At 33.0% G+C, this 13,766-nt stretch overlaps 1 protein-coding gene across 1 annotated transcript in view; it reads left to right on the top strand.

Moving 5' to 3' along the window:
- LOC139496417 (uncharacterized) overlaps nucleotides 1-12,516 on the top strand; it is a 46,691-nt gene extending 34,175 nt beyond the window's left edge. Inside the window, exons 7-14 of the mRNA XM_071285008.1 lie at nucleotides 21-154; nucleotides 928-1,174; nucleotides 2,619-2,716; nucleotides 4,793-4,934; nucleotides 6,141-6,350; nucleotides 7,979-8,175; nucleotides 11,435-11,881; nucleotides 12,121-12,516. Coding sequence (XP_071141109.1) covers nucleotides 21-154; nucleotides 928-1,174; nucleotides 2,619-2,716; nucleotides 4,793-4,934; nucleotides 6,141-6,350; nucleotides 7,979-8,175; nucleotides 11,435-11,527 — 1,121 coding nt within the window. The 3' untranslated portion in view covers nucleotides 11,528-11,881; nucleotides 12,121-12,516. The remainder of the gene's footprint in view (nucleotides 1-20; nucleotides 155-927; nucleotides 1,175-2,618; nucleotides 2,717-4,792; nucleotides 4,935-6,140; nucleotides 6,351-7,978; nucleotides 8,176-11,434; nucleotides 11,882-12,120) is intronic.
- The last annotated feature ends 1,250 nt before the right edge of the window (nucleotides 12,517-13,766 follow it).

The raw sequence follows: 13,766 nt of genomic DNA, 5'->3' as shown, positions 1-13,766 counted from the left end.
GTTATGTTTATATTTTGTAGGGGCTGTTGAAGGAATAGTCAGTTATATCAAGCTTGCGTTAGACAATGAGAGAGGAAGATATAAAGGGTTCACACCTATTGAACTGATGGACGGATTAGGTAAACTGGCCGTCAATGATAAAAATAAAAGCAAGGTAAACTATTTCTCCTGTTAGAAATGGCAATCAGATTGCATCAAAATATTTAGCTCACCTGATGAAAAATGACTTTGTAAATGTAAATACAAAGAGAGTTACACATCATTAGCATTTAGGTCTTATTTTGAATGATAAACTTTCTAGGACCAAACATTTGTAAGAAATGTCATAGTTACTGTGGATTCATTAATATTCGTTGGATACCAATTTAAATGGATTTCTTGGGCACATGGGAACAACGAATTTAAATGTCCTACAAATTACAAATTTTCTAAAGGAATGTATGCAGACTTTGCCAAAACCATGGAATTAAATATCCATGAATATGTAAGTTTTCCTCAAACCACGAAAATTGATATCCACGAAAAATAAATGAATCTACAGTAACTGAAAAATTCAATGCATAATCTAGGTAATTAAATGTCAAAGCTGATATTGGATTTATGTTTAAGAGAAATTAATTCAAGAGGTCAGTTTAAATAACAACTGAAGGTCATCTCACAACTAACAATGAACATTCATTTTTTTTACATAAATAAGGCCGTTAGTTTTCTTGTTTGAATTGTTTTACATTGTCTTATTGGGGCCTTTTATAGCTGACTATGCGGTATGGGCTTTGCTCATTGTTGAAGGCGGTACGGTGACCTGTAGTTGTTAATGTATGTGTCATTTTGGTCTTTTGTGGATATTTGTCTCATTGGCAATCATACCACATCTTCTTTTTTATATGTTCTAAATTATCTGGAATCTAAATTTATTTTATTTTACAGATAGTTGATGCAGGTGCTCTCCCTTTACTTCTACGAATGATAAAACAAGAAAATATAGAGGAACAAGCAGTCGCATCAAAAGCTCTTTGGACATTGTCTTTTGATAAAGATGTGGCACAGAAAATACGAGACTTTGAAGATCTTATGCCGACATTAGAAAAATTATCAAACAGCCAAGATAAAAATGTAGAGAAAAATTGTAAAGGAGCTTTGTTTGTACTTAAAGGAGAGAATGATGTCAAAAATCGTAAGTTTATTGTGTAGAAACAGTATTTACTGTGACGGTATTCTTGTTGAGGGGGTATCAATTTTTGTGAATTTTGTTGTTCCTTCCAACCAAACACAATTTTTAATATGCCATAAAAGTCCTTTTTATGTCCCACTTACGATAGTAGAGGGGCATTATGTTTTCTGGTCTGTGGGTCTGTTCGTTCATTTGTTTGTTCGTCCGTTCGTCCCCTTCAGGTTAAAGTTTTTGGTCAAGGTAGTTTTTGATGAAGTTGAAGCCCTATCAACTTGAAACTTAGTACTCATGTTCCCTATGATATGATCTTTCTAATTTTAATGCCAAATTAGAGTTTTTACCCCATTTCACGGTCCACTGAACATAGAAAATGATAGTGCGAGTGGGGCATCCGTGTACTTGGGACACATTCTTGTTTTCCGTTTAATCTGAATATGTTAATAATTGAACTGCTACATTAAAACCCATGAATCAGCAATGATTTTAAAAAATGATGAAAGGTGATGATAATAGATAATAATAACATTAACAGTACCAATTTTCTGTGTCAAATGCACATTTCCAAAATAAATGTCTCTTCATTAATGGTTGAGGCCAAAATATTTGAAAATCCAAAGCTTATCTAAAATATGAAGAGATTATAAACCAAAAATAGGACTCTTAAAGAGATCAAGGAATTCAAGCATTTAATTAATGCACTTTACAGTATAACAGAAAAACAGTTTAGTCTTTATAGATTCCAGCACTGCAACAAGTGTGCTATGATATTTCTCCAATTGTGAAGCTTGCCAAGCTTTTTAAATAATTAAAGTTAAACTGTTGAGAGTGGAGAAATATCTCAATACATGATTTATATAGTGATGGAATCTGTTTCACTTATGATGTGTATCCTTCCTTATGAAAGATTTGCAGAAAGTTGCGTTCTTTATATGTGACAGTATCAGGCCTGGTTGACATTTTTCAGGGCATCATTATAGGAAAAAAAAGAAGAAATCTAGAAAATTTAACATGTTAATTAAATTTTGACCAATCATCTACAGAGAACAGATACTTCCCTTATGAGGAGAAATATTTTCCTCACACTAATCTAGAAATGTGAAAATAGCACAAAAATTTAGAGAGACAAAATTTATAATGAAAAGTTTATAATCAGCTGCATGCCTTATTTATTGTCAATAAAGTCTGAACCCTGGGCATTTTTGCGTCAATAACATTTTGAATGAGGATCTTTTCCATATCAAATCAAAAACATTGTAAGAAATGTTTCAGAATTTTTTTCTACTTAATAACAATTTTTTTAATTAGTAATTTAAAGGAACCCAAAATTTTCTTTCTTTTGGCTTACATCTATATATTGATATTAACAGTGTCAGCAATAAATAATGAAACTTGTTTACTCATGCAGATTTTAATAAGTAATTAATGATATATATTCAAAATATTTCAGGTCCAAAATCCTCATCAAAAAGATCGAAGAGACATATATTTATAAGTTATGCCTGGAATGAGAAGGAGATGGTGTATAAACTGAAAGACAGACTGAAGGTAATTCTTAAACTCATAAGTCCCCTACCGAGGAAGTTGAAGGGGGATTTTAGGTTTGCTTTCTGTCCGCCTGTCCATCTGTCAGTCCGGCAAATCAGTTTTCCAGAGTGTTTTCTTCATACTTGAAGATATTTCAGGGGCATAGCTGCCGTTAGGCACTTAAGGCACGTGCCTACTCCTTCTTCTTCTTTATGTAAATCCCTCCAACGTTGGAGCACACGTTCCATTAACTGATTAGTTTTTAAAAAGGTTAACATATTCAAATGGCGAAATTCGGGAAATCTCCTGCTTGCCAGTACCCTCCCGCGCGGGAGAAAAGAATCTCAAGCTTTTGGATACTTTAGCCTTGAATGACAAGTAAACATTAATTACGTTTTGTGTCAATGATCATGCTGAGGGTTGTTGTTACCTGTAAATCGCAGACCGTGATGAATTAAATGGCTTCACTTGACAGCTTGGGTGTCAAACACTACTAATTATCAATCATTAACGCCTTTTGCTTCAAGCTTTATGTTAATAAAAACACTTCAAAGAAATTTCGGATAATTTCCCCCTCTTTAAATAATGTGAATTGACAAACAATATAAACTAAATACAAATTGAAAAAAGGATAAAAAAGGATGGCAATGAAATGAATTTGTATGCCTTAAGACAAACAAAATATTATTTTTTGAAAATCACTTAAACGATCTATACTTCTATCCAATGTTTGAATTGAAATTTAAAAGATATGCATTGAACATAACGTAACGGTACCCAAATTGCACCGAGTACCCAAATTGCACCTATATAGCAAAAAATAGCAGCGGACATCTTACAAGATTTCCTAGAGACTAAACAATTTGTATTTTTATGATTTGATACAATGCACATCTTTCAACATAGGTGAAAATATTTAGATATGCACAAAACTTTCACAGTATTTATCAATAGATGAAGTATTTACTGAAAAAGCAAAATGTACTGAAACGTCGCATGGCGACGTCATCAAAACGTCATCTTTTTAAAATGATCAAATACAATATGCTACAAGTATCCATTTAAAAAAGAGTAAGCATGGACTAATATCCAATTGCTCAAAATATTTGAAGAAATTAAACAAAAGCTCTGTAATTAGAATTTTGACGATGCGAATTTAAGCATGGATGCAATTTGGGTACTCCTCTTTTAAGAATCATTGATGGTTTGGAGGTCAGTTTAGACCAATTTTTCTATGATTCCATATGGAATAAAAATCAAATTGGTGTACCTACATAATAAAGAAGGATACAGCTACAAAATAAACACAGAATGGACATTTTTGTCTTTATCATAAAAATACGTAGGCGAAAAAACTGTCAAAAAAGGTGCAATTTGGGTACCGTCACGTTATATTTAATAAATGTAAATGGGCATCTGTCACTCTGAAAATAAACACATGAAACAGAATTAAATTGACTGAAAATGTGAAAAGTTGATGTAAAAGGAATGAAACAAAGCAACACACTTTAAAGAGAATATAACCTTATTTAAAAGATATTAAGTCTATCTTTAAACTCTTATATATGTGCTTTGCAGAAGAATAAATAAACAGGTCATATATTTCACTTATAAAGGTCGCTCTAGTAAAATCTCCCCCTCAGCTGTCAGAAAGTGACAGGAAGGTTTTCAAATATTGTAAGCAAAGTTGAAGACAGGATCTGTATTTTATCAGATTGGGTAATTCTGAACATTAGCATTAAATTATGGCTTATTTTAACCAAATGTCTTATTGCATTTTTAAAACCCTGGATGAAGTGTGTGTTCCTGCGTAATGATATCTCCCGTCAAACCATTATAAATACTGTATGTTTATGAGGGTTATAAAGGGTAGACCTGAACACGGAAACATGTGAAATAAAATTTCAGAAAAGTTGCACAGAAAATATAAAAATCTGTTGAAACAAAGCAAGATAAATAAAATCATAGATATTTAAGAAAATATTCAAAGATTAGTTAAGAAGACAAGACATATCAGGGTGTGCACTCTTGTTTTAATAACAATAATTTCAAACCTCTTTGACCCTAATGACCCACAAAGTTTTATATATTTTGTAGCAAGAAGGTTTGGAGGTGTGGATAGACGTAGAGAGAATGGGAGGATCAACGTTATCAGCCATGGCAGAGGCCGTGGAGAACGCTTCTGTGGTGTTAATCTGTATGTCAGAAAAATATAAACTAAGTCCAAACTGTCGTCTAGGTAGGTACACATGTGTATTATTACTGTGTATGTCAGAGAAATATAAACTAAGTCCAAACTGTCGTCTAGGTAGGTACACATGTGTATAAGTCCAAACTGTCGTCTAGGTAGGTACACATGTGTATTGTTACTGTGTATGTCAGAGAAATATAAACTAAGTCCGAACTGTCGTCTAGGTAGGTACACATGTGTAATGTTACTGTGTATGTCAGAGAAATATAAACTAAGTCCAAACTGTCGTCTAGGTAGGTACACATGTGTATTGTAACTGTGTATGTCAGAGAAATATAAACCAAGTCTGAACTGTCGTCTAGGTAGGTACACATGTGTATTGTTACTGTGTATGTCAGAGAAATGTAAACTAAGTCCCAACTGTCGTCTAGGTAGGTACACATGTGTAATGTTACTGTGTATGTCAGAGAAATATAAACTAAGTCCAAACTGTCGTCTAGGTAGGTACACATGTGTATTGTTACTGTGTATGTCAGAGAAATATAAACTAAGTCTGAACTGTCGTCTAGGTAGGTACACATGTGTATTGTTACTGTGTATGTTAGAGAAATATAAACTAAGTCCAAACTGTCGTCTAGTTAGGCACACATGTGTATTGTTACTGTGTATGTCAGAGAAATATAAACTAAGTCCGAACTGTCGTCTAGGTAGGTACACATGTGTAATGTTACTGTGTATGTCAGAGAAATATAAACTAAGTCCGAACTGTCGTCTAGGTCGGTACACATGTGTATTGTTACTGTGTATGCCAAAGAAATATAAACTAAGTCCAAATTGTTGTCTAGGTAGGTACACATGTGTATTGTTACTGTGTATGTCAGAGAAATATAAACTAAGTCCGAACTGTCGTCTAGGTAGATACACATTTGTTATGTTTCTGTATAAGTTAGAGAAATATAAATTTATTAGAAACTGTTGGTTAGTTTTGTAATCTTACTGTTTCTGTCAGAGAAATATAAACTAAGTCTGAAGAGTTGTTCAGGTAGATACACATGTGTAATGGTACTGTATATGCCAGAGAAATATAAACTCGGTCTAGGTAGGTATAAATGCAGCTATACTGTCAGTGGCATGTTGTAATGCCTGATAATTGGGATCTGTTAGACACTTCCTCCTATTATCTGATATATATTGAATTATGATTAATGTAAGATTAGCATGACAGTGTTTTAATTCTTGTTTCTTATTTTGCAGAGGCAGAATACACATTCCAATGTCGGAAGGATTACGTTCCACTAATGTTACAGAAACAATATCGTCCAGATGGTTGGCTTGGAGCTATCTTAGGTGCTAAACTATACTTTGACTTTAGTGGGAAATATCCTTTTGAGAAACCGTGGAATGGACTAATGAAGGAACTCAAAGGAATGGGAAAATTAGGGGAATCTATGGAGAAAAGAGCCGGTAAGTTAGGGGAATCTATGGTGAAAAGAGCGGGTAAGTTGGGCCAAAAAAAATATATGTCTGTTTAAGGTAACATGCTTTATAAAAATAGGGAATGTAGGTCCGTATTTCCATTATTTTTTTTGTGACATGATTTTGAGTGTGCGGTTTCGTCTTGTCGAGGTCTGAGTTGATCATGGGCCGAGTTTACCTGTAATTTTAATGATTAGATTATTTCCCTTTGTTATTGATTAAGAAAAAATGGCGGCAAAATGTTTATTTCACCACACAAGTCGCGAATTTCCTTCAAACAGCTGTCATATTCATGATTATGAACATTGGGATGAATCAGGCACACTATCTTCACTTTTGACACAAGTTTAGTTTATTTTTCAATTTGCAACGAAAATAAAATGGCTTAGGGTCGGTGCTCAAAATAGGGTGGGTCGAGTAACTGTTAACAGACATATATTTTTTTTTAGCCTTAGGAGAATCTTTTTTGAAAAAAAATATGTAAGAGAGGGGAATTTATTGGTATGTTAGGGGAATCTTTAGAAAATGAGTTGGAAGTTAGGGGTACATGAAAATACAAAATATTTTTTGTTTGATTCAATTTTATTTTAACTTTGCCATATAAGAGGAGATAACTCAGATTATGTTATTTCTTTAAAGGAATTTAGTTATGAATTAACCTAATTTTTGTGTAGCAAGAAAATTAATCCTGTGAACCCAATTTTCTATGTATTTTCTGAAAGCTATCATCTCAAATTTTATCTTAGAATTCTATCAATTCTATCGTTAAGATTTTTTTGTCGAGCCTGCAACTTTTTTTGCAGAAAGCTTGACATAGGGATAGTGATCCGGCGGCGGCGTTAGCTCACTTCTTAAAAGCTTTATATTTTAGAAGGTTGAAGACCTTGATGCTTCATTCTTTGTATATAGATGTTTCATGTTATGAAGTTTCCGTCAGTCACATGTCCAATGTCCTTGACCTCATTTTCATGGTTCAGTGACCACTTGAAAAAAAAGTTCAAATTTTTTGTAATGTTGAATTCTCTCTTATTATAAGTAATAGGATAACTATATTTGATATGTGCATACCTTGCAAGGTCCTCATGTCTGTCAGACAGTTTTCACTTGACCTCGACCTCATTTCATGGATCAGTGAACAAGGTTAAGTTTTGGTGGTCAAGTCCATATCTCGGATACTATAAGCAATAGGGCTAGTATATTCGGTGTATGGAAGGACTGTAAGGTGTACATGTCCAACTGGCAGGTGTCATCTGACCTTGACCTCATTTTCATGGTTCAGTGGTTATAGTGAAATTTTGGTATTTGTTTAGTTATCTTGGTTAATGTTAAGTTTATGTGACAGTTGTAATAAAGCTTAGCTTTATACTTAGGACTATCAACATAATATCAATGATTAGTTTAATTTAGAAGGCGAGACATTTCAGCATGTGCACTCTTGTTTTTATTAAACAAAGTTGAAGTTCAATGCATTATATTTACAAAATCTAACAATTTTGCACTACATGAAAAAAGATGCTCTGTGACCCATACACTTCATTCATAACAAAAAATTAAAAAAAGGTCTAAATTATTGAATGATCAAGAATAAATTATTTAATATATTTCGTTTATTACAGATTCAACAGATGCTCTTATAGCTTCATCATCATCAACAACGACAACATATGCAGCGCCCTCTAGCTCAAGATTACTCAAGATGAACAACGACGATGTGAGCGAGTGGCTGTGCTCAGTCAAGCTTGACGGCTGTGTTCCCTACTTTGCACAGTTCAATGGAAAGTTACTGGATCAGCTGAAGAAAATGAAGGAAGAGGTAAATTAGTTTTTTTTATTATTTGTTTTATTTAGAGGGTACAGAACACAAATAAAGGAAATTAACTCTTTAAAAATAAAATGAGGAAAATGAGGAATGATGTGAATTGATTTGTATTTATTCAAAATGAGAATAGAAATTGGGAATATGTCAAAAAGACAACAATCTGACCAAAAAGCATATAATAGCCAAAGGCCCCAACGGGTCTTCAATACAGCGAGAAACTCCTGCACATACAGGTGTGCTTCAACTGTAAATAAAAATACGTTCTAGTTCAGTGAAATTTAGTATAACTAAGGGGTTACAGAACACAAATAAAGGGAATTAACTCTTTAAGAATAAGCTGACCACTTTAATTGTATACAATAAGCAAAAAGAAATCCAGCTTCTGAATGATCAAAGTTGTGAAACTGCTATAATTCCAGTGAAATTATTTTTGTAAAATGTGTAGTTCAAATTTCTTGAATATTTTAGTTTTGTCATCTTGTCATTGACAATTTAATGAGTCAAATATATTTGATTCAAAGTGTTGTGTTCCCCCTTAAGTGAGGGGATAAAATTGAGAATGGAAATGGGGAATGTGTCAAAGTGACAACAGCCCGACCATAGAGCTTGCTAACATAATGTAAGCCCCCTCCCCTCCCCTCTTCATTTCCAGATTGCCAATGAGACAGTTTTCCATATAAGACTAAAGGACGAGAATGAATAAAACTGTAGGCCTCTGTACCGCCTTCAACACAAGATTGATACAGCAATTTGTTTCATAGTTTGTGAAAATAAAATACTATGATAAATAGTACAGACCCAAAATAGTTTGAGATGTATTTAATTTTTTTCTAAAGAGACAATATGTCAAAAGTTGTCCCTAAAATAGAATTAAAATGTATGATGCAAAAATGCAAGATATGTTTTTAATATTTTTTGAATACATAATTTCAAAACTCTGTCCTGATATAGAATTAAATATTATGCATTTATTTTTAGCTCACCTGGCCCGAAGGGCCAAGTGAGCTTTTCCCATCACTTTGCGTCCGGCGTCCGTCGTCGTTGTTAACTTTTACAAAAATCTTCTCCTCTGAAACTGCTGGGCCAAATTTATTTAAACTTGGCCACAATCATCTTTGAGGTACCTTGTTTGAAAAATGTGTCCGATGGACTGGCCATCCAACCAAGATGGCCACCACGGCTAAAAATAGAACAGGGGTAAAATGTAGTTTTTTGCTTAAAACTCTGAAACCAAATCATTTAGAGGAAATCTGACAAGGAGTTAAATTGTTAATCAAGTCAATATATATCTGCCCTGAAATATTCAAATGAATTGGACAACCGGTTGTTGGGTTGCTGCCCTCCAATTGGTAATTTTTAAAGAAATTTTGCTGTTTTTGGTTATTATCTTGAATACTATTATAGATAGCGATAAACTGTAAACAGCGATAATGTTCATCAAAGTAAGATCTACAAATAAGTCAACATGACCTAAATGGTCAATTGACCCCTTAAGGAGTTATTGCCCTTTATAGTCAATTTTTAACAATTTTCATTAATTTGGTAAATTTATGTAAATTTTTACCAAATATTTTTCTCTGTTACTAATGGGCAAAGTTCATTATAGATATAATTGTAAGAAGCAAGAACGTTCAGTAAAGTAAGAACTTCAAACACATCACCATCACCAAAATACAATTTTGTCATGAATCCATTTGTGTCCTTTGTTTAATATGCACATAGACCAAGGTGAGCGACACAGGCTCTTTAGAGCCTCTAGTTTTATTTTTTTCGAATATAAATTTGAAAAGGTATTTACAGAAATGCATGCTATATCATTATCTCCCCTGAAACACAATTTAAATTCATAACACACTTGCTTTTCTTATTTATCATTTCTAAGAAAGAAAAAATCTTCTAAATGGTAAAAGCATGCTTCTAAAAATTAGTGACACTAGCAGTTTTTCCCTCATTATCAAATTAATGAAGATTAAATATATTGTTGTTTTGAAATATATGAATTGCCCCTGAAACACAATTGATATTCATAACACACTTGCTTTTCTTATTATTTCATATTTATCATTAAAGAAAGAAAAAAAAATTCCAAATGGTGAAAACATGCAGCCATATTAGTGATGTCAGCATGCAAATTTTTCCTTCATTGTTTCTCCTGAAAAGGAATTTATATTCATATCACACTTGCTTTTCATATTTATCATTTCTAAGAAAGAAAAAATCTTTTAAATGGTAAAAACATCCTGCAATACATTAGTGACCCCAGCAGATTTTTCTCCATGATCTCTCTTGAAAAGGTATTGAAATTCATAACACACTTGTTTTTATCATTGTTTCTTATTTATCATTAAAGAAAGAAAAAAATCTTCTAAATAATGAAAACATGCTGCCATAAATTAGTGACACAAGCAGTTTTTCTCTTCAAAATCAAATTAATTATTATATAAATATATTGTTGTGTTCAAATAATTAAAGTAATTAACCTTGCCAAGTGCTAATATGCTTGTTGTGTCAGAGTTCTCAAAATCTGTTTTTCCCATGTGGTCCTTGAATGTTACTCCCAGTCTTATTATTTCAACTGCAAAAGGTCAAAATTGTGTCATTCCTTTGCAAAAGTTTGGAGGTCAACCTTTGGACCACCACGTAAGAGAACTATTTGCGCTGTTAGGTGTGAGCCAAGGCTCAGTGTTGAAGGCCATACATTGACCTATAACAGTTTACTTTTATAAATTGTGACTTGGATGGAGAGTTGTCTCATTGGCTCTCATACCACATCTTCATATATCTATTAAACAACGGACAGGTGTGGGTACAATAGGTTAAGTGTTAAATGTTTCTGTGTGGTATCAAAGTCATGAATATGTTTAATAGAATCAATCAAAGATCTGCCATCAAAGCCCAATTAACAGGCTATTATTTAAACTTGGAATTATTTTTAATTATGGAATTTGCAAAATTTTCTGTGCTTGAAATTTTTAATAAATTCTATGTTTATTTGGTATAATAACGTTTTGAGCGGTTCATAACACTTTCCATACAATGTGTTTTGTAGAGATAGTGTTGTGCGCGGCACAGTGCATTCTATTGAAAATGTACTATCTTCTTTGTAATAGAAAGTGTTGTGCACAGCACAGACCATTGAAGTACAGAATAAACATTGAATTTATTAGAAATTTCAAGCACAAGAAATTATGAAAATAATTATAAAATACAGGCGAGACATATTTCTGTGTCAACAGTTTATTTATATTTGCAGGCTCCAGAGTTTTATTACCAATGTTTAGAAAGAAGCTTGAAAATGAACTTGGTAGAAATTCTCACATTCACAGATGCTTTACAACAATTGTAAATACAAGTAAATCCTTGAAAGGATTCATCTCTGAACAGGAAGTATTGTTAGAGGAAAGCTTGAATAAGTCCAGATTAAGGCAGGAAGTAAAGCAGACAGGGGATGGTGTAGACTGGCTCCCTGTCCTGTATCTGTTTGGCTCTGACAGATGTGTTTCCACACTTAGAAAGTTATCATGTATTATCTATTCTTCATCAGAAGTTTTTTTATTTTGAGTTTGAATGAATTCAATGATATGTTTTTTTTACATGTTGTTTAATTGGTATTTATGAGTGTGTGATGTTTTGTATACTTCTTCTCTAATCTGGTTTACCAAAGTCAGTTCATTGAAACTGCATGAGTGCATTTGCCCAGGCGCGGATCCAGAGGGGGGGTTCCGGGGGTTGGAACCCCCCTTTTTTTTTGGCCGATCAATGCATTTGAATGGGAGCATATAGCTGGAACCCCCCCCTTTACTCTGGGTTGGGAACCCCCCCCTTTTTAAAATGGCTGGATCCGCCCCTGGTGCCTGTAACATGTGTTCTTCTGTTGCATTTTTCAGAAGCTGCAAGTCATAGCTTCTTCAGTGATACATGACATTAAGCTTCATCCAGTTATGCAATATTATTCAAGCAAAGGATATTTTATAACCCTGACGTTTGACCTTTAACCTTTTTAATACAATATGGGAGAAACCAGTTTTCCAATTTACTTATCTGTTGACATCAGAACCTAGATATCTTTTGACATAGTGTAATAAATTTAGCATGTGGGTGTGACATATGACCTTGACCTTTGACCTATCAGTAAAATTATTGATTTGTTTTACTAGTATTGAACTTACCTCTAGTTGTTTATTTCCATTGGATAGTTGTATGTGATGACTATATTGGCAATCATATCACATCTCCTTATTTGTATCAAATGTACAAGTGGTTATTTAAAGTAAAATTGAGAATGGAAATGGGGAATGTGCCAAAGAGACAACAACCCGACCATAGAAAAAAAAACAACAGCAGAAGGTCACCAACAGGTCTTCAATGTAGCGAGAAATTCCCACACCCAGAGGCGTCCTTCAGCTGGCCCCTAAACAAATATATACTAGTATTGTGTTGTAAGTCGCTGTCTGTCACACTCATTTATTGTTTTGTACAAAAGTCAGGACATTGGTCTTTTTTTTGTTAGAGTTGTTTTACACTTTGTCATTTCAGGGTCTGTTATTGTTTACTATTCTGTTTGTGTTTTGTTCATTATTGAAGGTTATGAAGTGACTTATAATGGCTTACATCTGTCAACGTATATTTGTTCCCCCTAACAGAAGTTCCATAGAAAACTTTGTTATAAACATTGTCATAATATCTATTCCTGTTGGAACAAATATTCTATACCATTTATTCCATTAGGAACATATACTGTATTATTAATTCCTGTGGAAATAATATTCCAGAATATATTTTCCTTTTGGAACTTATATTATGAAGGAACTTCTATTCCGTGACAATTCTATGTTATTTGTTCACTGGTGAAAAGTTGTCTCAAGTATTTTAAGTTGTTTTTAGAATAACTTAATTAACATGTGATATTTTTTTAATTTATTATATGTTTTTCTCTTTATGTATTTGCTATGAATGTGATATTTTTAATGTATTATATATTATTTTCTCTTTATGTATTTGCTATGAATGTGATATTTTAAAAAAGTTGTTATATGTTTTTTTCTTTTATTATATTTGCTTTGAATTTGATATTTAAAAAATAGTTCATGGGGGCTTGAATATATCATGATTTTACCACCGGTTGGCCCTTTATGCTAAATATTTTACCCCTGACGAATTATTTTGATTCTAATAGGACAAATACGGCAATTCTTTTGGATCGAAGCGCTCTAGGTGAAGGCATTATTTGCTGTTCCATAAATAAACGCACTATTAAATTTATGTAAAGGAACGGAGCAAACTATATAATGTGAAGTGTATGGTCAATCTGACAGTTGCAACATGACCTTGACCTTATTTTCAATTAATCATTCCCTTTTTCTTGATAGTTTCACATGAATATTTGGTTGATAGAATCATTATAAGGTGTAAATATCCTTCTTACTAGTTACATTTGACCCTGAGCTTCTTTTGTATGTTTACATTAACCAATATAATGTTATTTTGATACTGTAAGTAAGACCTTGTTTTTATAGAATTCCCATATATTATTTCTGAGGGTCTGAATGGGTTATACAGAATAGAATATAGCAGCCTGATATTAC

Source organism: Mytilus edulis, chromosome 11 (assembly GCF_963676685.1).
Source record: "Mytilus edulis chromosome 11, xbMytEdul2.2, whole genome shotgun sequence".
Lineage (NCBI taxonomy): Eukaryota > Metazoa > Mollusca > Bivalvia > Mytilida > Mytilidae > Mytilus > Mytilus edulis.
This window is presented reverse-complemented; position numbering and strand designations above follow the sequence as displayed.